Source organism: Gymnoscopelus braueri (genome assembly GCF_963280865.1).
Source record: "Gymnoscopelus braueri genome assembly, chromosome: 23".
Lineage (NCBI taxonomy): Eukaryota > Metazoa > Chordata > Actinopteri > Myctophiformes > Myctophidae > Gymnoscopelus > Gymnoscopelus braueri.
In genome coordinates, this window is record NC_137625.1 from 2,363,143 (window position 1) to 2,388,865 (window position 25,723).

Consider the following 25,723-nt stretch of genomic DNA (forward strand, 5'->3'; position numbering starts at 1 on the left):
CTTGAAGGCTTTGGTACTCAGAGTTGTGACTTCAGGCTGAATCTCAGCGCCAGCTTCAGGCTCAACAAGGTTGAAGAGGCTGGATTCAGATGTGTCCTTTGTGTTGGACTGTGACAAGAAGGCAGGGCCTGAGAACCAACTGCTACGTTGTAGATCGGCTGCCGGTATAGACCTGGTGGCATGGTCTGCATGGTTCATGTCAGTTGCCACATAGAACCACTGGTCAGGGTGTGTGGATCTTCTAATCCGAGTTACCCCGTTTCTGTCCTTGTCTTGGTAGACGTGTTTGTCCATGATGGGCAGGAACATTCTGTCATCCATGGATAGTACTGGTTTGGCGTCATCCTTGGACTGTTCGAACACCGAGCATCCGTGGTTGTCTGTCCTCTCTGTGGGACCTGCATCTTCCTTACAGGCTGCAGAGGTGGAACCAGGATGCTGTGTCATACCACTGTAGCCTTCCATCACTTGGATGCCTTTTGGGTATGGGTTGAAACAGGATATGTGACAATTTTGCTGCACGTTTTCTTTGTAGACACTGACCTCTGATGGTTTGTGGACTGTCCCCAAGCACACTTCACCCACGATGACCGATTCTAGGTCTAGCCGCTGCGCGTAAGGAGCATTGTGGGGCCCGTTTATTTGCTCTCGCACCTTGTGCACCCCTAAGATGTCTTTTCCTAAGAGCAAAAGGATTGGAGCGTCTGGGTCCACAGGATGAATCTTCTCGGCAACTGGCTGTAGGTGGGAGTGATCATGTGCGATTTCTGGTGAGGGTATCTCCGTCGTATCATCAGGAACAATGTCACACTCGATTAGGGTTGGTTGAGGAAGTTGTAGAACAGGGGGCTCCTGGTCTTCCTCCCCGCATTGACTCTCCTCAGCTACCTTGTAGGCTGCGGCTTCGGCGGAGGCAGCAGCAGCAGCCCTCTGAGACTGGAGAACATGTAGATTGGCGTCAAGATCAGCCTTCTGTCTGTCAAGTTCAGCCTTGTGTTTCATCACTGCGGCTTGTTCTTCAGCAAATGCCACTTCAGCCTGAGCAGCCTTTGCCTTAGCCTTTGCTTTAAGGTATGAAGACGATATTGAGGATCGTGATGACTTGTGAGAAGACTGGTGAGAAGACTTGTGAGAAGACTGGTGAGAAGACTTGTGAGACGACTTGTGAGAAGACTGGTGAGAAGACTTGTGAGACAACTTGTGCGAAGACTTGACGGAATCTGCTTGGGATGCCTCATGCCCCTCCTGTTGTCTTGTTAGTGTCAGGAGTTCCAAATCCTCCTTCTTCTCTTCTTGATCATCATTAGCATCCACTGTGAATTTCTTTCCTGAGCGTGTACTCATGATTGCTGATTATAATCTTGTGTGCTTGAGCCCGCCGTGCTTCTTGTCTTTTTACTATACTGCCCTTGCAACACGTGCCTATGTGAAGCTAGACAGCTAGTTAACAATCCTGGGATCCTCCAATAAACAAACAAGGCTTGACTTTTCTTGGTAATTTACTGAAGTCTCTGCAGGGTATTTTTGGTTGTAAAACTGAAACAGTACAGAAATAGACATACACATACATATGAATTAGTACGCATATAAGTATACATAAATGGTAAATAATTGCATTTGAACGAGTTACCCAAAGTTACAAAAACAGAATGCAGCCACTGCAGCAATAAGCTAACATGGAATGCAGAGCACATGTGCTTACACAACTATCAAACAAACAATTAGCCTAGTCCACACAGGAGAAGCTGCAAACATCAAATCTTACATGAAATGCAATCATTACACCGACTAGCTACAACTTAATGTACTTACAGACAAATAATGTCCAAGGCAAAAACGTTTTAAGATTATTCTCATCAGACCACAAACACAGCTCACTGTGCACTGGAGAAATGCTGGCTTCACTGAGTGCATTTTACTTTCATTTTCGTTTTTATACTTTTTTACCTCCACCACTAGATGGCAGTACAAATACTATGATCTGTTACAAAGAACATCACTTTTTAGATTAACTTATTGACTTATTAGATGACAGAATTATTTAAACATTTTTAAACTTTAGATCTTAACCAATCTGCCATTTGGAGGCAGCACACCTGTCTTGTTTTTGTTTTAATAGTGCTGATGATGATGTCATGATAAACTGTATTTGGTTAGGTCAAAGCTATGCTAAATCCATTGCCCACTGCTAGTATTTCTTACCTTAAGGTGTGCTAATACTACAGATTAATATACATTTTAGAAATATATATTTATGATTTTTTAAATGTATGTTTATATATTTGTATTGATTATCGGGGTATCGGTCTTGAGAAGCAGGAAGTTATCGATATCGGTTTAAAAAAAACTATTGTGCATATCTAATTTGTATTATTTTACTTATGATATATTTAGCATAATCATGATCAGACAGTGACAAAAACAAACATTTAAATACACTTCAGCTCACTTTAAGCTCTTAAGCCTAAATTGTGTGTGTGTGTGTGTGTGTGTGTGTGTGTGCGCACGCACGCACGCGCGCGCGCATGCGTGCACGCACAGAGAGAGAGAGAGTCAACTGTTCTCCATGGATAGCCTAAGGTTTGGTCTTCATCAAAAAATAATTGAAAACCTCAAAGGGGTATTTATTAACTATAGTGTATAATTCAAAAAAATAGCAGATCTACAAGCTTGTGGCACAAAGTGACACGCTGCAAGCTTGTAGATCTGCTATTTTTGAAAATCATTGAAAAATATCAAATGCTTGGAAAATATTGAATCATTTTTGAGTAGTTTTTAGTTTTTTACATAATTCTTCTCTTCCGGGGGTCCCCGGCAGAAAACATGTTCAGAAGCTGGTCCACGGGAAAGTTTATATACATTTGGGGGCTCTTGTTTCCAGAACATGTGAAAATAGCCGATCTGCAAGCTCACAACACGTCGCATCGGAGTGTCTCGAGGTAAAAGTTGAAATATGAATGAGAGTGAATGTTAACCCTTTAAGACCAGGAACACATCCGTGTGTCATCTTTAGATTTATTTGGGCTATTAAAAAAAAGCTCATAGCACGGCACTTGATGCCGCGCTATGAGCTTGTAGATCTGCTATTTTTTAAGGAAAAAAAACGTGAAAATGTGTGCAAATCTTTGAATATATATTTTTTTAAAGCAAACATTTTTAACTCAAATCTTTGCTTCTGGGGATTCTGCTAATGTCCAAGTTTTTTGAAAAAAACGTATGTTACAAACTTATGTCAAGAGCCCCCAAAATAATATGTATTTGGCCGCGGACCCCCATCTCAAAACATTTTGTTCCAGGGACCCTCAGAAGGAAGGATTTGAGTTAAAAATGTTTGCTTTAAAAGAATATAATACAGTATATTAACAGATTTGCACATATTTTCAAAATGTTCAAAAATAGCAGATCCTACAAGCTCGTTTTTGAATAGCCAAAGTGTAAAATAATGTTGTTTTTTTTGCTCAAATCTAAAAATGATTCCAGGTCTTAAAGGGCTAATGTGTGATTTCTTGAACCTGTAAATGAATCAAAAAGGTAATACACTGGTATGGCACTCCTGGCTCACTAGGACGGGGTTCAAGTCCCTGCGGTGTCCTGTTGATTGCATTTACAGGCATCACTTGCTCGTGCCGCGCTGTGAGCTTGTACATCTGTTATTTTTTAATCGCCAACGGTAAAATAAAAAAAATGACAGATGTTTTTCCCCGTTTTAACCCATTCAATCCGGAAGCACATCTCTGTCATGTTAGATTTCTTTTGGCTGTTCAAAAATAGCAGATCTACAAGCTCATAGCGGCGCTATGAGCTTGTAGATCTGCTACTTTTGAAAAATCATTAAAATTTGTGTTTAAATATATATTTTCTAAAGCGAACATTTGTAAAATGTGTTGTTCCAGGGACCCCCCCCCCCCAGAAGCAAGGATTTTACTTTAAAAAAAATATATATATATATATATATTCAAAGATTTGCAAAAAAAAAATCACAATTTTTCAAAAATAGCAGATCTACAATTATGACTTAAGGGAAAATAATTGCGTTTATCTTAAATAACTGCGATTAGACGATAATGTAATAACGGTGCCAGGCCTACCTGTGTCACCGGGACGAGGGACCCGTAAGGCACCGGGATGTGAGAGTCTAGACCAGGGGTTCCCAACCACCGGTCCGCGAGAACGCGGCCGTGAAGTCCAAGTTTCCCCCGCCAGGATTTTCCACAGAGCGGAGAAAAGTTGAGTCGGTCACAAGAAGATACCAAGGATTCGTCAGTGATGTCACTGTGGTTTATAAACAGCTTGTGGCAGTGCTACTTCCTGTAGTGATGTCACTGTTGAATACTTGCTATCTTTATCTTTGCCTTTGTCTCAACGTGTGTTGACGTAGCTGTAGCCTATTTTGTCACGATGATCGATCGCGCTAATTAAACACTAAACAGGATTATTATTTCATGTCAACATTCAAGTACATCTATCAGAAGATGTAACTCAGGTAAAGTAATGTGTCACTCTGCAAGTTTAACCATAGAGTTAGAGTTTAACTAATGTTTTCCACCTGTCCAAAGTCATTTCTGATAGACATTTTCAGACATTTTTTAATCACCCCTATCCTTGTTGATATATCGCTATTTAGGTCAATGATATAACATTATGTAGTGATATAATAATATATAAATAGCAGCCAGTGATGTGTCATTGACTGTCAGTCAACTTGTGTTTTGATACGATTGATGCGACAAAAACAAAATAATATCCATGAATTCAAGTCTCCATGGGGTGACTAATCCATAGAAAAAAGTATTTTTTGGGGTGAACTATTACATTACATTACAGTCATTTAGCAGACGCTTTTATCCAAAGCGACTTACAATAAGTGTATTCAACATAGGTAGGGAACGAAAACTACTAATCACCAGAAGTCTTTAGTGCATTTTCTGCAAAAACAAGCAACCAAGAGTATACCTAGCGCTAAGGTAAAAGTGCAATATATCAGCTACCTATTTCCTTAAACAGATGAGACAAAATAGCTAAGTCAAATGAGCAAGAGCTAAAACAATTAAGTGTATCGACTAAACAAGATCCAATAAACAATACAACAATAGAAAACAAGCGTTCGTACAACTAATTAACAACAAGTAGGTCAGGCAGAGAGGAAGGGTAGTGTTTCCTGAAGAGGTGGGTTTTCAACCTGCGGCGAAATATGAGCAGTGACTCTGCTGTCCTAACATCAGTGGGAAGTTCATTCCACCACTGTGGGGCCAGAACAGAAAAGAGTCGTGACCGTGTGGATCGGCCAGAAGGACCCTTGAGTGACGAGGCAATCAGTCGCCCCGAGGTGGCAGACCGAAGTGGTCGGGCAGGGGTGTAGGCATCGACCATAGCCCGGAGGTAGGAAGGAGCTGTTCCTTTCACTGCCCTATAGGCTAGCACCAGGGTTTTGAACTGGATGCGAGCCGCTACGGGGAGCCAGTGTAGAGAACGGAGAAGGATGGTTGTGTGGGAGAACTTGGGGCGGTTGAACACCAGACGAGCCGCAGCTTTCTGAACAAGCTCCAGAGGTCTGATGGCAGATGCCGGAGCACCAGCGAGGAGGGAGTTGCAGTAGTCCAGGCGGGAGATGACGAGAGCCTGGATGAGCACCTGGGCTGCCTTCTCCGTGAGGAAGGGGCGAATCCTCCTGATGTTGTAGAGGAGGAATCTGCAGGACCGTGTCACTGATGCGATGTTTGCCGAGAACGTCAGTTGATCGTCCAGGGTCACACCCAGATTCTTCGCAGTCCGAGTTGAGGTCACCACAGCATTATCAATGGTGATGGCCATGTCTCGGTGCGGACAGCCCTTCCCCGGGAGGAACATCAGCTCGGTCTTGTCCAGGTTGAGCTTCAGGTGGTTTCCAGGAAAACTGTATATCTGTCCGTCCGTCCGTCTTCAACCACATTTCCGTTGTCGGGTCGCGGGTGCAACAGTTCAGGCAGAGATCTCCAGATTTCCCTTCAGGCACTTCCTCCCGGGGGGATCCCAAGGTGTCCCATAGCCAGCGTGGAGACATAATCCCCCATTTGGTCCTCGGTCTGCCCCGTGGCCTCCTCACCGTGGGACGTGCCCAGAGGACCTACCTATAGGGAGACTCCCAGGAAGCAGCCGTACTAGAGACCAAACCACCTTAACTGGCTCCTCTCCAAGTGAAGGAGCAGCGGCTTCACCCCTATATCTATCTATTTGGACACTTGTTTCTCAACATCAGGTCAGAGGACCACCAGCCGGTCCAAATGGCTCTGTAACTCTGAGAGGGTACAATTGGAACCAAACTGACTTCTGGAACCAAACTGACTTCCAGAACCTGTAAAGTTTACGTTTCAATTATTAGCAGAACCGCCCCTGAAGGAAGAGGACCCCCCCCCCCCAGAAGCAAGGATTTTAGTTAAAAATGTTTGCTTTAAAAATATATATATTCCAAAACAGTCCAGTTGTGTTCATACCCAGAGATGTTACAAATAACAATGTTATTTTTATTTCATTATTTCATCACTATTCTCTAAAACTGAAAATACCAGCAGCATAAATCCAGCCACAGAAACGCCAAAAAAAAGGAAGGTATTTTACCTTCCATATATGTGACATATTCGGAATTGGCCACCTGCATATACGTCTCTACCTATATGGACATGTATATCCATATATTTGGCATATATGTGGACATAATATAAGCTATATATGAGACATATATATTTTGTTAAATATAAAAAAAACAAGTCCAGGAGACCTGGTTCTGCCAGACCCCTAGTGGTTGAAATCTGAATGGCTGGGTAGGAAAAGAGGGACAGACCGACCGACAAAGCCTCCTGTAGGCCGACCCCCTGGGTCTGGCAAATATATATATATATATATATACAAAAAAAAAAAGTCCAGCCCACAGGGGGGGGCAAGGGCCCACATGCCCCCCCTAAAAAACTCCTATGGCAGACTGGCACTGCCAGCTCAAAAGGCATGGTAGATATGGCGCCTAAGTGCTGAGTTGCGGATTCCCAGAACTCTGGCTTAGTATGACCTCCTGAGCAGGTGCCCATATTATTAAGTGTATGGAAACTAATCCAGAAGCCATGAAATACGTCGGCACAGCAAGGCGTGGTTCACTTCAGTTCTTCTAGCCAACAGGAGACATTAGGTTAGGCGTGTTCACCCAGCTCAAGGCGTGTTCACCCAGCTCAAGGCGTGTTCACCCAGCTCAGGTCGTGTCCGCCCAGTTCTCCTCCATGGTGGCAGACACCCTCTTCTCATACTCCCTCCTGTTCTCATTATACAGCGTGGCCGCCTCGTGGTTGGCTGGACTGTTGGGGTTGGGCTCGTCCAACAAGGACTGGATGGAAGTGAGTATGGCCGAGACGCCATAGGTCGGGCTCCAGCGGTTCTGAAGGATGTCCAAACATATGCTGCCGTCTGCGTAGATATTCGGGTGGAACATCTTCGAGACAAACTTAACTTTAGGAGACTTGGTCGGGTAGTCATCGGAAAACTCCATCACGAGGTTAAACGTTCCTCCTTCAAACGGCGTCCCCACAGGTCCGAAAATAACGGCGTTCCAAAGCATGATGTCATTCTCTGACGGCGACGCGCTGACGCCCATCGGGGGGTCTTCTTGAAGGCTTTTAAAGTCTCGCATAAGTCGTCTTTTAGCCGGAGTCGACATTATTCAAGATGCAAAAAGGGCTTGTGATTATAAAACCGGTAAAAATTCACTCATAAATGTTGTTGTTTTCTGGGTGTGTTTGATAGTCTTCTGCTTGAATCCTTTATCGTCTTCCTTCTACACTATCGTCTCCGCTCTGGTACGATCACCGTCTTTACATCTGTATCTCTGATCTACAAACCTACACCTTTTATAGGCTGACCAGATCTGTGGTCGACGTCACGCACACAAACACAAACCGTTGTCATGCAAACAACACCCTGGCAGACGCGTCGCAAGCTTTTAGATCGACTATTTTTGTCGAAGATTTTGTGTAGTTGAAAAAATAGGGCTGGGCCAATGACCGATTGGTCTCGGTGTGTCTTTTCGTGTAGAACTCGCTCAAAATCTCTCAACCTGCTGATAGGCCACGGAAGTCTTGCAACTTGCCTCGCTCAGAATTGAACTTCAGGAATGCCACTATGCCAGTAACCAAAGGGAAGACAATTTATCTGCGTTATTAAGCAGAATTCTGTGTTTCCGATATCCTAACACAATTACAAAGGTGTCTCTAATAGCCAATTAGAATTTCAACATGATTAAGGAGGAGCTAAAAGAGTTCATAATTAGCACACACAAGTAATGGCTGCTGAAGATGGGGCATTGCAGTTTAATGTGAATAATTAATTACAATTATGACCATTTTCAGCAGTAACATTTACAATATTAGTAATGTATTGGTTATACATTTTCATTAATGCCACATTGGTGAATACAAGTAAAAGTGACCTCTTTAGCTCTGAGTTAGTTGTTTTTCAGTTTTGTTGTGCATCAACACACTGTCACAAGGTTACTGGCATTGTACTGTTGTGCTGAGCATTGCATTTTATTGTTTGCATTGTGAGACAAATCGTCTATTTGACTGATTCATCTTTTCATGGTTTGAATGCCAACTGGCATTCAAACCATGAAACGAGAGGCTTCATGCATTTATTTCCTTAAAACATCACCTATGGGTCTTAATATTGACTTTGATCTCAGACCTTTCCTATAGACCCTCCTTGAATGTGTCTTAAAGCGATATTTCACTTTCAAATAAAATAAACATAAAAAAATATATAAAACATAGATGAAAAAAGTATTGGAAAAATCACTGCCCCCTCACACAATAGAAGTGAGGGGGCTGTGATTTTTCCATTACCTTTTCCATTTATTGGGCGGTGTAGCCGCCCCTATAAGTGGGGTTGGGACACCTCATTAGTACACCCTTCGCTGTAGTGTGATTGGCTCATAATTAGTACACCCCTAGCATTAGTACACCCCTTGCTGTACTGTGATTGGCTGACTCTATTCAGCACTGTGATTGGCTAGCGAGACACATGATGAAATGAATAACCTATAAATAGGACTAAGTGAGCCTCCATCACTATGATGACCACTGTGATGACCACACCGCCCACTTCACACTGGGTGTGATTTTTTTTAAATATATTAATGTTTATTTTATTTGAAAGTGAAATATCCCTTTAACTTTGCTTTTGTTCTTCTCATTCATAGGCCTATATAGGCTATCAATACTAAATATTTCACTTGATGAGAAATATAATTAGGCTTTACTGTAAATGTCCTCTCTAGCCTATAATTGTTTAGATGTAATAGTCCGTGTGTCCGTCCGTCCATCTGTCTGTGAAGCAGCTAATCTCCGGCACTTTTGGCCCAGCCGCTGCGAAACTGTGCACACACACTCCCTGGATGCCAATTCAGAACCTCTGAGCAAAATCTTTCACATGGGCCTGTTATAGCGCCACCGGGAGGAGGATTTGTGCGAAACCCATAAGTGAGATTTGGAAAAATGTACAAATATCTTGGGCAGTGAAACCGCCCCTAAAAGTGAGGTTTGGAAATTTGTACAATTATCCTGCGCTGTGATTGGCCAATCACAATCTATTCAGGACTGTGATTGGCCAGTGTCACATGACACATGTGCATAGCCCTATATAAGCAACCATAACTTGAAAAAAACCATAAATTTGTTTTTTTCAAGTTATGGTTTCGTCCATCATAAAGAGTGTTTCAATAAATGTATTTATCTTTTGTACATGATTGATCGACTCCATTCAGTATTGTGATTAGCTAGCAAGACACCGCCCACTTCACACAGGGTGTGATTTTTTATATTACTCCTACAGATTATATCCAAACGTCATGCAAATCGGTACACAGTATCTCTATAGCCATGTGATCAACCCGGATCTGTCCGATTTCCCAGATTCTATCCTGATTGGCTAAGGTTGGCTTCCAAAGTTTATAGGATTGGTCCGTTTTGAACAAAAGGCCTAAGAAGAAATGCCACCCTTTTCACATTGGCCTATTATAGCGCCACCAGGAGGCCACAATAAGTACCTGACCTGGCGGAGACCTGTGCTCCGAGGAGCACTTTTTCTAGTTTTCCCTTTTTTTGTGGTTCCTTTTCTTTTGTAGCCATTCGATTGTATAGACATAATTGTATCTGTTATAATGTTATGTGACATTATGAATCTGAACCCGTTAAGATCTGAGGCCATTCTAAAAAATGTTTTCTAACAGTTTTTTGGAAAGGATTTTTCAAAAATAGCAGATCAACAAGCTCATGCCGCGCTATGAGCTTGTAGATCTGCTATTTTTGAATAGCCAAAGAGATCTAAAGCGACACAGATGCGTTCCAGGTCTTAATGGGTCCAGGAAGCTGTTTAAGTCCAACTTCAGAAACTGGCTACCCTGCCTCAGGAAGGAGATCTCTGGTCGCCAAACAAGGAATGGAGATGACCTGGACACTCTACATTGCCGAACTGAGAGATACAAGAAATCACCAATCCCATATATGTGCAGACTTTTAAATGATAGTGGATGTTAGATTGCTTTATGTTACTAGATTTTTAGATAGGCAATTGCATTTTTTAGATTTGAAGTTTTATATTGTAATCAGCTAAATAATTCAGTGTTTTTAATGGCACCTGTCTTTTTAAACATCTGTGATCATGCTGAAATCTGAATAAACAATAAACAATAAACAAGACCTGAGGCTGATTCTACAAATGCCTTCTAAATCACTAGTTATCGTGCCAAGGACCCCCATAATGATATGTATTTGGCCACGGAAGCCCCATCTGAACATGTTTAGTGCCAGCGACCCCTATAAGAGAAGATTTGTGTAAAAAAAATATATACGTATATTTTCAAAAGTCTCCAAACATTTTCAATATTTTTAGAAAGTGTTCAAAAATAGCAGATGTACAAGCTCGCAGTGCAGCATGAAGTGATGCGCTGTAAGCTTGTAGATCTACTCCTTTTTTTTAATAGCCAACGCTAAAATCTAAAATGGCTCATGCTTTTCCTCTCATGCTTTTTACATACGTTGGTGTTTTCTGTCTCTGTGTCCACAATGAAATATTGCCATCGGCAGCAATACGAGTGTGTGTCTATATACTGCTTTTTTCTTTAGTGCAGTGGTTTTCAACCTTTTTTGCGTCAAGGACCCCCAAATTGACACAAAATAGCCCACAGACCCCTATTTGAAAAGATATGCCAGGGACTCAACCGTTTTGACTTCTTGGGGGGTCCCAATCATCATCATTAGTGTTCATTTAACTCTGAGAGTGTACAAATGGAACCAAATGGACCCGTACGGTTCCATTTGTACACTCTCAGAGTTACAGACACATAAGGGTCAATTTGATTTCTAACTATTCATTTGGCTGGGGACCCCCTGGAACCCCCTCAAGGACCACTGGTGGTCCCCGGACCACTGGTTGAGAACCACTGCTTCAGTGAATACACTGGGTCAGGGGAATTTCAGGTGACCGTACAAATGTCATCAGAGCACAAGAAAGCTATTTTATATCCCACCGCAATGGAGAGAAAACAGGGAGCATTATTATTATGAGAGGGATGGATAGAGAGAGAGAGAGAGAGGGGGGGGCATAGAATAGATTTTAATTTCATTTTGAAGATGTTTTCACTAAATTGCTTTTCGTAGTGACTGAGAAACTGAGACCCAAACAAGGGAGAGAAGCAGGAGTGGGGGGAGAAAAAGGACCAGAGAAAAAAGGTAGACGTGAAGTGAATAGACAGGTAGGTCCTGGTAAATGTACAGGCTGCGTAACCTAAACGGATGTTCCCTAATTAAGACAAATGAACGCCGGCAGAGATGCAGAGCAGTGCGTAGGAGAGGGACCAAAATGAGCGTGTGTAGTCCATCATTTTTTTTCTGCATTAAGACAAGATTTATACTTCGTCGCACGGCGGTGTTGCGTGCCCCAAATAGCCAAACTACAAGCTCGCAACACGACGCGTCCGCAACACGTTGTGAGCTTGTAGATCAGCTATTTCCGGCGCGCGACGCAGGCGTACGACGGAGCATAAATTAAGCATTGATGTGCCTTCGTTTAATGAAGCAAATCCTCTCTTGGAGAACAGAATCCCACCTGCTCTCTTCCTCACTGCTCCTTTGCATTTCCATGCACTTGGGGACGTGTACGTATGACAAAACGTATTAGAGGTTCAGGGTCCTTGAACCCAACCAGTAAAAGACTCAGGGATTCATGAATCCCCGATGCAATTACATGACTTAATTTGCACGTGGGATGCTATAGCGCATAGCTCGTTTCTTTTTCAGTTTAGGAACTATGTACGTCGCACGCATGAGTGGCATTGTATTGCACTGTATAGAGCTATCAACGTCCTCTCTGGTGTAATCAACTGAGAATTGTCTGTAAAATGTATGTGGTTGAGGTTTGTTGTGTTGGATTGAATTGAGTAGAATTCTGACGAGATCATTCGTACCTAATTTTGTGTGTGTGTGGGGGGAGGGGGGTTGCGTTTGACATTTGTAGCAGTTGTGATGCCGCGGGTGTGAGCGAGATTTATTTTGGCAGTTTTTTAGAGGCTCCTCAATGTGTGATTCAAATTTTAGGTAGATCATGATTTTTGGCACGTTCAGTAAAATACGTAACCTGACTCCGCCAGATGGAAGAAGCTTGCATCACATTTGCAGTGGTGTAAAGTAACTAAGTACATTTACTCAAGTACTGTACTTAAGTACAATTGTGATTTTTTATTTACTTGAGTATTTCCAGTTGTCAGTACTTCTACTCCACTACATCGCAGAGGAAAACATAGTACTTTTACTCCACTACAATTATTTGAAAACTAGGGGTTACGTAGGTAACCCCAGTTTTGTTAGTTCCGTAGTAAGATGCTTACTTATGGGATATCATCGCCCTCTAGCGATGCACAGAGCACAACATATGAACTCCCGGCTACAATATTATGTTGGTTAGGGTCATGAGACGCGAAACCGGAAGCCGGTTAGGGTATAAATACCTTCGCGTCACAGGGAACTCCCTCTAAACCCTTCACTCTGCACGCTAAAAAGCGCACAGAAGGGGTATTAGGTAAGCATCTTACTACGGAACTAACAAAACTGGGGTTACCTACGTAACCCCTAGTTGTTTCGTTCCTTCATAAGATGCTTACTTATGGGACACATAAACGCCCCCTGGGGAGCCCCAGCTTACAACCCCATCGTAACCGTACGCCCATGGCCCCTGGCCTTGCCCCCGGCAAGACCCTGGCCACCAGACGCATGACCCTTATAGGTCAAAAGCGGAAAGGACTATAGGCAAGGTCCTGACAGACCAAGTCTGACCCTTATGGCTAGAGAGGTCAAACCACGTCTACCCTCCAAGCCTAAGAGAAACAGGACCCCAGGCCACCAGACGCATGACCCCTCGGGTCAGAGGCGAAAAGGCCTCAAGGCAAGGACCCAACAGACCCACGTCCGCCCCTCATAGCCAGAGAGGTGTAGACCTCGTCTACCTCTCAGGCATAGAGGACTAGGCCCTCCTTCCCCCCAGACCCAGCCTCGCCCGTCCAGGGGAAGTAAAAGAGAAAAACTACAGGCAGGAGGAGAGGCCTGCCCCCGGCCAGTTCGCCGCAGAGCATATGTCCTGCATCGGCACCCCTTTACAGAGGGCCCAAGATGCAGACACACCCGAGTAGAGTGGGCCCTGAGTCCCACCGGGACTACATTCCCACTACTCTCGTAGGCCAACCGAATCGCCTCCACGATCCATCTGGAGAGGGTGGGTCTAGCCACAGCCTTCCTCTGACCAGCCCGGTCATAGGAGACGAACAGCTGAGACGACCCCCTGCCGGCTGCCGTCCTCTGACAGTAAAGTCTCAGAGCCCTTACCGGACAGAGACAGTGCAACCGTCTATCCTCCACTAACTCAAACGGTGGAGGATGGAAAGCCCCCAACTCCACTGGGGCCCTAGCTATCACGCCAGTTTTAGGGACAAAGGCCAGGTCAGGTTTCAACAAAACCCTCCTACCGTCACCTGAAAACCGCATGCAGTCCGGGCTCACCGAGAGCGCCTGCATGTCTCCAACACGCTTAGCCGTACACAGGGCCACCAGAAGAACCGTTTTGAAACTACCGATCCTCAGATCTACAGTCTCAAGCGGCTCAAAAGGGGAAAGGCAGAGCGCGTCCAGCACCACTGCCAGATCCCATTTGTGGAACAAAGGCCTGTTGACCGGCTTGGCCCGTTTCACCCCGGCCATAAACCGTTGCACCAGTGGATGAAGGCCTACTGACTTGCCATCGAGCCCCTCGTAGCAAGCGGAGATGGCTGCCAAGTACACCTTGATTGTGGAGAAAGCCAGGTCCTGGTTCAACCTGTCCTGCAGGAAAATCAGGACACTGGCCACAGGCGCCTGGAAAGCCACCACTGGAGGCAAACGCACCAGGACTCAAATATATTCCATCTGATGTCATACTGAGACCTTGTGGAACTCGCCCTGGCCCCCTGGATGGTGGCCACCACATCAGGGGGCAGCCCCTGCGAGCTCAAACTTGTCCGTTCACGGGCCAGACCCACCGGCCTAGCTCCTGGGGGTGCTCGTAAGACACCACGTCCCGCCCTGTTCCAGAAAGTCTCTGAACAGCGGGAGAGGCCACGGTTTGTCGTGGAGGAGAGGAGTGATCTCCAACCTCCACACGCACCATGCTGGAGCTAGTAGCCTGTGTCTCAGCGAGCAAAATAGGTTCGCAACCCGGGGGTTGAGTGACCGTTTCCCTCACCGAATTCCACCCCTGGGCGGCAAGCCCGACCTGCAGCTCAGGAGGTCCGGTACCCGGGAGGCGTGTAGTAGAGCTAGGAGCGACACTCTCCACCGCGTCATTACGCACGCTAAGTTGTCCAACACAAGGGAACCCAAGTCTCCTTGTTTGTTGACACAGCACAGTCCGTCATCTTGGTGAGGTCGACTGGGCTCTTGTGCGGTGTCGTTGATGTTACCCGGAACGAAACTTTCGACCCACAAGGGGAGTCTCGCCGGTGCAACACCGGGGCCCTCTGATAAGTAAACTTCCGCCCCTCCTCGTCCGCCAGATGCGCTTTGCAGCCATCTGCCGGACAGAAGAAGGAACTGCAATGGCGCAGTTAGATTTTTTTCGCTTACAGAGGGGCCCAGTTCTACACCTTGAATGCAATACTTTAGAGACATAGCAAAAGGTTTTACTACCTGCACTTGATTCATCATGTTCATTGCATGCACAGGACCCGTCCCTACAGTGTTCGGAATGCTGTCCAAGACGCAAACCGAGCACTGAGGGCTCCCAGGAGCTGGCTCTCGCGGCGGAAGATGTGGACGAACCTCGTTTTTGTCCGCAGGACGCGTCCCACCCGAAGCCCTTTGCTGGCGCGGCCTAGCTGTAGCAGGGGGGGCGGGGTGAGGAGGCCTGCGGCAGTCTCCTGCCTCTGTTTCTCCTCCGCTTGCGTTTTGGTGATCAAATCCGCGGCGGTGTCGAACAGATTGTTGGCCTTGAGTGGAAGGGCGAGGAGTCCCGTGGACAGGATCGCTTTACACTCTGTGGCGAGGTCCAGCCATTTGACCCTCTCCAGGTCCGCGGTGAGGGCCATGGCCCGGCCAGTCCACATTAGCCCGTGGCAGGTGCAGAGGATTGCGACTTGCACCAGTCTATCGAGCTCTTTCGCATCCTCCACCCATTCAGCGTGGACCACCGACGCGGGCGTCAAGGGCAGCAGGGTTTAGCGGCGGCTGATCCCTGGAGAAGCGACACCGTGTTGAACGTTTCTGCAGCCGAGCCCGAGGCTTTGTACAGTGTGTTCAGCGTCTGTGCATTATTTTGTTGCGATCCGCGAAGGTGGGCCTGTCCTCCGGGCCATTTTTCACGGAGCCGCCCTTCGCCTGCTCGATGGCGCTCGCCAGGGTGAAGTCCATGGGAGGGAGGCCCAAGACCCCCAGGTCCGCCCCGGAGAGGATTCTCAGCGGGAAACCCAGTCTCTCCGGTTCCTTCCTCCTTTTCTGCCACGAGAAGTGCAGGGCCCCTCGGACTCCATCAGCCTCGGGCAGTAGTTTGGACTCGACCTGTCGGGGAGGGAGGGGTGCCAAGCCTTGGAACCCCGGGATGGGGACCCCGATGACCACTCTTACATCCTCCATGGGCTGCTCCAGGCCGCATCTGGACATCGCCCGCTTTAGGGTGGCTGCTACGGTTTCGGGGGGCTCCGCTGCCTCGCTAGGAGCCGCTACCGTCACCGCTGGAGGATCCGGGCTGATCATCGTCACCTCCTGGCTGGCCTGGTAGGAGGTGAGCTCGTCCTCCTCTCCCCCTTCGTCCATGACGTCGTCTCCCTCGAAGCCATCGCCGTCCGAGTCGATATCGTCTGGCGGTGATTCGCCCCAGGCCCGGAGGGAGAGGAGCACCGACCGGCGAAGAGGTTAGCGCCCCACGGGCCGCCTCGCGCCGGACCTTCCTCACAGCACCGCTGGAACGTGGAGTAGCATGTAGCGTTGGGCCCATGCCTGGGCCTGCGCTCACCACCAACGCCATGGAGCCCATGGCGAGGCCAGCGTCAGGGTGAGCGCCACTGCTGCCGGAGGCCGCTAGCCTCCTGGTTCTGTCGAAGCGACATTCCAGCTGGTGCCGAGAGAAGTCGTCACAGGCCTTGCACGTGTCCACCTCCTCTGGACTGTTCAGGGCGATCCACACGTGGTTAGGCCCCAGACACGAGATGCAAAGACGGTGACGGTCGTCCGCGGCTATGAAGAGGCTACAGCCTTCCAGGCCACAGACACGTGGTGCCTCCATCTTCTCCTCTTGTTTTCCCCGAGACGAACAAGGCTAGTTAGCACTAGCCTAGCTTAGCACTAGCCTAGCTTAGCTGTTAACAGCGGTTTAGCTTTTGCCTCGTGGCAGAAAAACTTGAGAGGATAGGAAAGAAAAATCAAAGTAATGCGGGAGCGTTAATAAATAACAGAAACTATTATTACGAATCACCCGTAGAGTGGCACTGGGTGCCCTCGCTCTGGGAGCAGCTGGGATTCAAAGAAGTTTCCTCGTGCTAGTTGTTGCTTCAGTGCGCTTTCGCTTGTGCAGAGTGAAGGAAGAGGTTGTTCCCTGTGACGCGAAGGTATTTATACCCTAACCGGCTTCCGGTTTCGCGTCTCATGACCCTAACAAGTAGAATATTGTAGCCGGGAGTTCATGTGTTGTGCTCTGTGCATCGCTAGAGGGCGATGATATCCCATAAGTAAGCATCTTATGAAGGAACGAAACAACAACTTTAGTTACTAGTTGCTTTTCAGATATAAATCATTACATTATGAAACATACATTAACCACTTCAGCCCTATTTTGAAAATAGCCGATCTACAAGTTCACAACGCGTCGCGATGCGACGCGTTGTGAGCAAAAAAAATACTTTTACTTTTGGTACTTGAAGTACATTTAGATACCAATACTTTTGTACTTTTACTCAAGTAAATTTTGAATTCTGGACTTGTACATGTAACTGAGTATTTTTACTTAAGTAAATCATTTGAGTACTTTTTCCAGCACTGGACCCTGGTAGGTAGCACAGTCGATGAAAGGGCGGTCCCTATTTTTCAAGCTACTTGGCAGGTGATTGGACGGGGCCGTCTGTCTATCACCAATCACATTGAGGTGTCTAGATGACGTGTAGTAACTGTGCCAGCAGTAGTTCTTTTGTATCCTATTCAACCATGATGAACCTTTCTCTGTCTGCTATCTCAGTCGGGTGGAAACCGTATAGACCTCATAGGTCCAAAACCCTTACTTTTCGGAATTCAAAAGCATGAAAAGTAGCAGATCTACAAGCTCAAAACACAATGCGGCTCTGCTACTTCTGATTTTTTTGTGTCACGCCGTAGGATGATCAAGTGATTTACGGGGGGGGAAAACGACAAAAGTAAGGTTTCTCCACCGAAAGCAGCGATATGTATGCTGACTGTGCAGTTAAAGCCTAGCCATGGCGCCCCCCCACCACTCCTCCCCCAATATGAAAAGCGGGCTCTTAACCGCTGACCCTGATTAGGAGGGACTCTGGTGAAACGGCCACGGGCCATGTGTCCGTGACGCAAGGGTCACACTCCTGTGACAGGGGCCTTAAATCACCGCGGTAACACGTCCCCGGGTTCCTGTACATATTGGGAACCGCGCAGAGGAACCGCAACAATGGAACAGCCACACTCTTATAGGCCTGACTCATCGGCCTGTAGGTGGCGCTCTGGATAATGTAGAAACAAACGGAGGCTTTAGAACTCTGTGGTTCATCGTACTGTAGCAGGAATACTTTCTGCTTTTGGTACTCTTATAGTATAATATATTTTGATACCAATACTTTTTTACTTTTACTCTGTAAATTTTGAATTTCAGACTTTTCACTTGTAACAGAGTATTTCTACATTGCAGTATTGATACTTTTACTTAAGTAGAACATTTGAGTTCTTCTCCCACCACTGGCAGCGAGAAGCACTGATTTGGCCACATCAAAGGCTTTGATGAGGAGGCGCTTTTGTGCTGGAAACAGCTCAGCAGGGATACTGCTGATTACACGCTCTGGACTAGAGCCTTAAGAGTGTTATTCTGACCAAAAATAGATGCCCTGCCATGACTCGCCACAAATAAACTACCGATCGATCAAACTCCCCGGTTTCAGAATGAGTCCAGAGGGTTGAGTGCTGATCTTTGGTCTATCTGTTTTCGCTCTTAAAGTGGTAGTAGGCCTACTGTTAGCTCAGTGGTTGTCAAACTTTCGTTTTCCGGTCAAGGACCCCCATATTAATGTATTTGGATTTATTTTTTGTGCCAGGGGACCCCAATACAAGATTTTGTGATCTGAGACACAGACAGGGTAGACAAAAAATGCCCCCATTTATATTAATATTATGATGAGCATCAGTGAGGACCGGTTATATGAAGATAGGTTGAAAATGGGTGGAGTCGTCCTTTAATAGCTGAAGAATAAAATAGGGTTAAACAGGGTTAAAGTGGTTCAACAGATTGTCCTGCTATACTAACACATTTTGCTGCAGGTCCCAAAGCAAAATTACTTAATATAGCATGAAAATCTAACCAAAACCAAAAACTTAGCAACATCTTGAAAGATTTTGCAAAATGTGGAATCATTTTGAAATTCAACACATCTTAATTCAACACATCTTACTCCTTATCCCCCCAAAACAATATTTTACAAATGTTTGCACACATGTTTCAAAAAATAGCTTATGAGCTTGTAGATCTGCTATTTTTGAATTGCCAAATAAATCAAAAAATGACACCAATACTTTCCGGTCTAAATGACTTTTTAAAAGCCATTTAAGCTATAACTAGGCTAAGTTTGAACTTCGTGTGAGGTGGTGCAACTGACTTCTGCTGATTAGTAGTTTCGTTCCCTATCTATGTTGAATGCACTTATTGTAAGTCTCTTTGGATAAAAGCGTCTGCTAAATGACTGTGATGTAATATAATATAATGTAATGTAACCACTGGCTTAGAGGAAGAAAGGGGCAAGTGTGACCTTGGAGTGGGAGAATCTCTCTCTCCTCTTGTCCCCCTCCTGTGTCTCCCTCCCTTCTTTCCTGTCCTCCTCCTACAATGTGAAAGGGACAGCGTGTGTTAGTGTCTCAATTGTCCTTTCTTAGGCTAGCTTCCGCTATAACCCTAACCCTATTGGAGAGGCCGACCGGAAGGATTTTTGACATGGATCCCCATCCGGCCGCTCCTTCTCAGAGACTCCTTGGATGATCCCAAAGTTTCGTTAGAGCGCCCCACGTGGGCCCCACGTATAAAAAAAAAATGGGCCAAAAACGGTCCGGACCGTTTATGGCACATGACGCATGGATTCTCAAAAACATTCCGAACCGTTTTTGGCACACAATGTGTTAAAAACAGGTTTAGGGAGTTATAGGCTTACAATTAGTACAATCAGATTCAGGTTGTTGTTTAGAGTTCTAGGATTCACCTTTTAGAGAGTTTAGGTTTTAGGTCAGATCAGAGGTTATGCCCGATTCATACCTGGTTTACTCGTCGGTGTCGTCCACTGAATCCACCGGCTTGTAGATCGGCTATTTTTGGGCTTTATAGGATCAGGGTAAAATAATCTAACACTGTATAGACCCCTTAACAGATTGGGTTGGGGTGTAGGGGGTTGGGGTGTAGGGGGTTGGGGTGTAGGGGTTGGGGTGTAGGGGGTTGGGGTGTAGGGGTTGGGGTGTAGGGGGTTGGGGTGTAGGGGGTTGGGGTGTAGGGGTTGGGGTGTAGGGGGTTGGGGTGTGCTGAAACCAGCGAAACCCCGAAACAACAGGTTGAGAATTGATTGCATGAAACAATCACCTGTGCGTCCAGTCCCAATGTTGGTGAACAAATAATTGGTCTATACGTAGGCGCCCTAAAATGTTGCTGTCCTCACAAGTATAGTGATCCAAGCGTGTGTGTGTGTGTGTGTGTGTGTGTGTGTGTGTGTGCCTACGCCGCGCGGTGTCCTAGTATCCATGGATCCGGCCGCCGTGCGCGTGCGTAGCTCCTTGTCTCATCGTGTAACATTTTAAGTCCAGAATAAAAGCGATATAAATAGTTTCAGAGCATACTGCTGTCCTCCCCTCACCACCAACACCCCCACCTCTCTCTCTCTCTCTCTCTTCCCCCCCCGCCCCCCCCTCTCCCTCTCCGGGCCAGCCCAGTTCCGCGGCCCCGGGGGTCTGAACCCAGTTCTGACAGAATGAATCTCGGTGTCCTCCTCCTCCTCCTCCTCCTCTACCTTCCCCTCCTGTCTGTCGGTTGGTCCGTCCACCGGGGACCCCAGGGGCCCCGCGGAGACTAGGTCCGACCCCGCCCTCCGCCTCCCCTCCCCTCTCTGCCTAAACGCCAGGACGTCGTGCCTTCTGTCTCTGTCTCTATGCCTCCGTCCTCTCCTCTCATCCTCTCATATACCTCTAGTTCAGGGGTCATCAACAGGGGGTGCGGGACCCCTAGGGGGTCCTCAGAGATATATAGGGGGTCCACCAAATCGTTGTGTTATAAGATTTAGTTTGTTTTTTACATTAACCACTTGAACCCTAGAATTCCTTTTCTGAGGGGAATGTTAGCCAAAAATAGCCGATCTACAAGCTCTCAACGCCTCGCAGCGCGAGGCGTTGAGAGCTTGTAGATCGGCTATTTTTGGCAAAGAGGCTCTAGGTGTAGAGGGAAAAATGTTATACAATATAGTGTAGGGGGTCCCTGCTTCATCTCTCTCTCAGCTAGGGGGTCCTTGGCCTGAAAACGTTGAAGACCCCTGCTCTAGTTTATACCATTGGTTTTATTTCAAAACGGGCCTGAAAAAAACCATCTATCAGGAGACCACAAGGGGAGTTAAATGTCATTTTCCCATCTCTTTTGTACATAGCGTTGTTTTCGGACATCTCCATATTCTAACCTCTTTTTTTTGGGGTAAATTAACACTCTGCTTGTTCATACTACAGTGTCACACAAAATCGTCAAAAGTAACAGATTTACAAGCTCAAAAAGCGACGCAAAGCGACGCGTTTTGAGCTTGTAAATCTGTTACTTTTGCTATTTTTCTATTTGAATCCTGAAGAGTAACACTTTTGGTTTCCATCCGACAGTGTTTGTATTTGCTGATGACATATTACTGTGTTCATGTTGTATATCTCTGCTATCGCAGAAACCAGCTAACTCCAAAAGGTACATTTTTCAGGAACTGAAAAAACTAAACATGATTTTTTTCAGGAAATAAAGAAAACAAATATATTTAAAACAAAGCAACACTGCCTCATCAAAGTTGGTATTGTGACTTTATACATTGTCAGATACTTGCATGTGTCATTGTATTATCACCACTTTACCCCCAATCCAGCTCAAAGGGAGTTAGGAGGTTTTATCCATCGTTGATAAGAACGGCTGACTATGGATCTCCAAGCTCACAATGCATCACAACACGTGAATTAATGCCCTGATGCTTCATGACACTGCTTATATAGCAGTGTTGATTTTGTCGACTAAAACTATGACGAAAAATGTTCGTCGACTACCTTTTTTCAATGATGAAAACTAAATAAAAACGAGATAAAAACCAAGCTATGATGACTAAGACTAAATATATTGACAACGTTCGTCAACAAATAAAAACTAGACTAAAATGTTAGTGAGGGATCTAGTGGAGAAGACATCCAGTAGAATTAAAAGACAAGTCATTTTATGCTTGGTTGCGCTCGGGCGTTCTGCTCAGAAAATAGCAGATCTACAAGCTCACAACGCGCTTGTAGATCCGCTATTTTCCGCATGCAACCAAATCAGCCATGATTACGACGCCATCAAGGCACCGCCAACATACATTTTAGTCGACTAAATCAACTGTAGATTTAGTCGACTATAATCTTATGATATTTAGTCGACTAAAATTAGACAAAAACTAAAACCTTTCAGATGACTAAAATATGACTAAAAGTAAATGGAATTTTATTCAAAAGACTATGACTATGAAATTTGCTGTCAAAATCAACACGGTTATATAGGCCTACAATAATAAGCAGGACTTTAAATGGATACAATAACTTCTGCAATGAGGGGTTCACACTAGCGAGAGAAATGCTATATGAACTCATTTCTTGTCACATTTGCTCTTTTAGAAATAGAATTCATTGTTTTCATAGCATTAGCGTCAGTGCTAAGTTTGATAAACGGGTACACTGCACTGTTACTTTGAACAGACTATGCGGGGGAAACCCCTGCAGCAGCTCTGAGCTCAAGCCCACAACGTGTCACATTCCAATGCGTTGGGGTTGTAGATCTGCTATTTTCACTACTTTTGTGTAGTGCTCATTTATGAAAATGAAAAAAGCAAAAAAACAGATGAAGTTTAAATATGGAGATACAGAATCTGTCTGTATGTCTGTCTGTCTCTGTCTGTCTGTCTGTGTCTGTCTGTCTGTGTCTGTCTGTCTGTCTCCCCCCCCCCCTCCCTCTTTCGTGACAGGGATTCTTAGAAGACTTTTAGACGCTCCAAAACGCTCTCGCTTAAATCCCCTCGTCTGGAGATCTCGTAAAACAACGTGATAAACGATGTGGCTGGCAGGGCGGCGCCGCCGACAGTGGACGGCAGCCAACATACATCAGAATCCCCCCACAACGCCCACCCCCCCCTGACGGCATTTTAGTGGGCTATTACTAGAACCCCACCCCCCAGGCAACAAACTATACATAGAAAATGGCCCCCCGTCTTTAACAATATGATAATTTATAAAGAGAGCCACAACGGAGACCGAGCGAGATAGGGAGGGGTGTGTGTGTGTGTGTGTGTGTGTGAGAGTATTCCCCTGTATACTTGGTGCTTTAATAGATGGTCGGTGTTATGGCAGCAATCCTCAGACCACTCCAAGTTGGGGGGGGGGGGGGGGGGGGGGGGGTGTGTGTGTGTGTGTGTGTGTGTGTGTGTGTGTGTGTGTGTGTGTGTGTGTGTGTGTGTGTGTGTGTGTGTGTGTGTGTGTGTGTGTGTGTGTGTGTGTGTGTGCGCGCGCGCGGTTAGGTGAGGGCATACACCCAGGGATGTTGGATTGAAGAGCAGCGGCTTCCTGACAGGTTTTAATAACTAATCTAAGGCTATCACCAGCCTTAGATTATCACTAGAAAAGAGGAAGTGTGAGCGATAGCAACGGGGAGCTGAAAGGAAGTGGGGACGACACGCAGCCCTGTTGAACACCAGCAAGCGAGGAGGGCATGCACGCCGTGAAGTGGACACCACACTCCCAGCATGCACCACACCGGGTGTCAACTGATCATTGGGCTGGCTTGTTCCTTGTTTTCAGCAGTCGCTCACTCTCTCTCTGTCTCGCTCTCCCTCTCTCTCTCTAATTTCATGGGCTCAAAAACAATAGTGACCCTTACTGTACTGTACTTGAGGACAATTTTTAGGTGTTTTTACTTTACTGGAGTATTTCCAATTGTCTATTATTTTACTTCGACTCCACTACATCTCAGAGTCAAATATTGTACTTTTACTCCACTACAATTATTTGAAAACTTTAGTTACTAGTTACTTTGCAGATATCAATTACTATATTATAAAACATACACACAACATACACACAACATACACCACTTTAGCCCTATTTTATTCATAGGCTATTTGAAAATAGCCGATCTACAAGCTCACAACGTGTCATGAGCTTGTAGATCTGCTATTTTCAAACATTTTAGTACTTTTACTTTTGGTACTTTAAGTACATTTTGATATCAATACTTTTGTACTTTTACTCAAGTACATTTTGAATTCCGGGCTTTTACTTGTAACAGAGTACTTCTGCATTGCAGTATTGATACTTTTACTTAAAGGGATATTTCACTTTCAAATAAAATAAACATTAAAAATAAATATTTTTAAAAAATGAAAAAAGTTATGGCAAAATCACGGCCCCCTCACACATTAGTAGGACACTCTAATGCGTGAGGGGGCTGTGATTTTTCCATTACTTTTTTCATTTGTTTTTAATATATTTTTTTAATTTATTTATTTTATTTGAAAGTGAAATATCCCTTTAAGTAAAACATTTGAGTACTTTTCCCACCACTGGCTGCATGTGATCGCTCCATGATGTGGCCACTAAGGGGTTAAAAGTCAAGTCTGATTCAGTCTGAACTACGCATATACGACAATCAAATCTATAAATCACCCATAAGTGTTTGATGCGAGGTACGCATCAGATATTATAAAACTGACTTGTCTTTCCTTTGTTAGAATGTTGATTAGTCATCTATAAGAAAAAATCGTAATAATGTTCTGTAAAATGACATGGAGTCAACAGCTCTGACCTCGAACAACAGCCTTTGACACATCGACTGTGTGCGGCTTCGCCGCAGTAAACCGTCGCAATGTTACAGATACGACCCTTTTTTGAAGATGTTGTCCTTTTCATGTCATGAGCGACGCCCCCCCCCCCCCCCCCCCTCTTCACTCCCTTTTGAAGTCGACTTCGTCAGGGAGTCGTCTGGGAATTAACAATGCTTGACGTGCCGTCGTTGTCTCCCAGAGAGGATAGTTCTTTGTACAACAGAGACAAACGTCTGACGTTAAACCAGCGTCTCAGGGGAGAATATGTGTGTGTTCTGAGCGCACGAGGATTTCTTAATATCTTGTGATGTTTTTTATGTCTAAAGTAGGTGTGTGCATGCATGTATACTGTATACTGTATAGTGTCCTATAAGTTGTGGTTTATGTAGTGTATATATATACCTTTATGTGTTGTTCCCATGCTTTTGTCTTGAGGCTTGAGTGCCGTTCTTTCTCGCGGCTATAAAGCATATCAAGATGATCCCGTTCTTTAAATACAAGACCAGAGGGGACCGCAAAGACGAGCTGTGATATCTGTAACAGGGTATTAGATCTAATTCTAGATCTGAACCCAGTGCACAACACACACACACACACACACACACACACACACACACACACACACACACACACACACACACACACACACAGACAGGGGGAAAAAAGAGGAAAATAAAGAAATATCTTATGAATAGGAGTCAACCTTTTCTGTATCAGGGGCCAGGGCCCACTTGAAAATCTCAAAAGTGTTCACGGCCCACCCATCTGACCACTGTTGGGTGGGCCGTGTTTTAATGATAAATCAATCGATTTTGTTCTGGCTTGGAGAAAAATAATAATAATAATAATCAAGGTTTTAAAGAAGATTTT

The 25,723-nt window shown here is 45.3% G+C and overlaps 1 protein-coding gene across 1 annotated transcript; it reads right to left on the bottom strand.

Annotated features, from left to right (window-relative positions):
• Positions 1-7,216: 7,216 nt before the first annotated feature.
• On the bottom strand, positions 7,217-7,678 carry LOC308079208 (ubiquitin-conjugating enzyme E2 B-like; the record flags this gene model as incomplete). The annotated part of the gene is made up of 1 exon (XM_080420585.1): positions 7,217-7,678. The coding sequence occupies one exon, from the start codon at positions 7,676-7,678 to the stop codon at positions 7,217-7,219; it is 462 nt and encodes a 153-aa protein (XP_080276711.1).
• Positions 7,679-25,723: the final 18,045 nt, after the last annotated feature.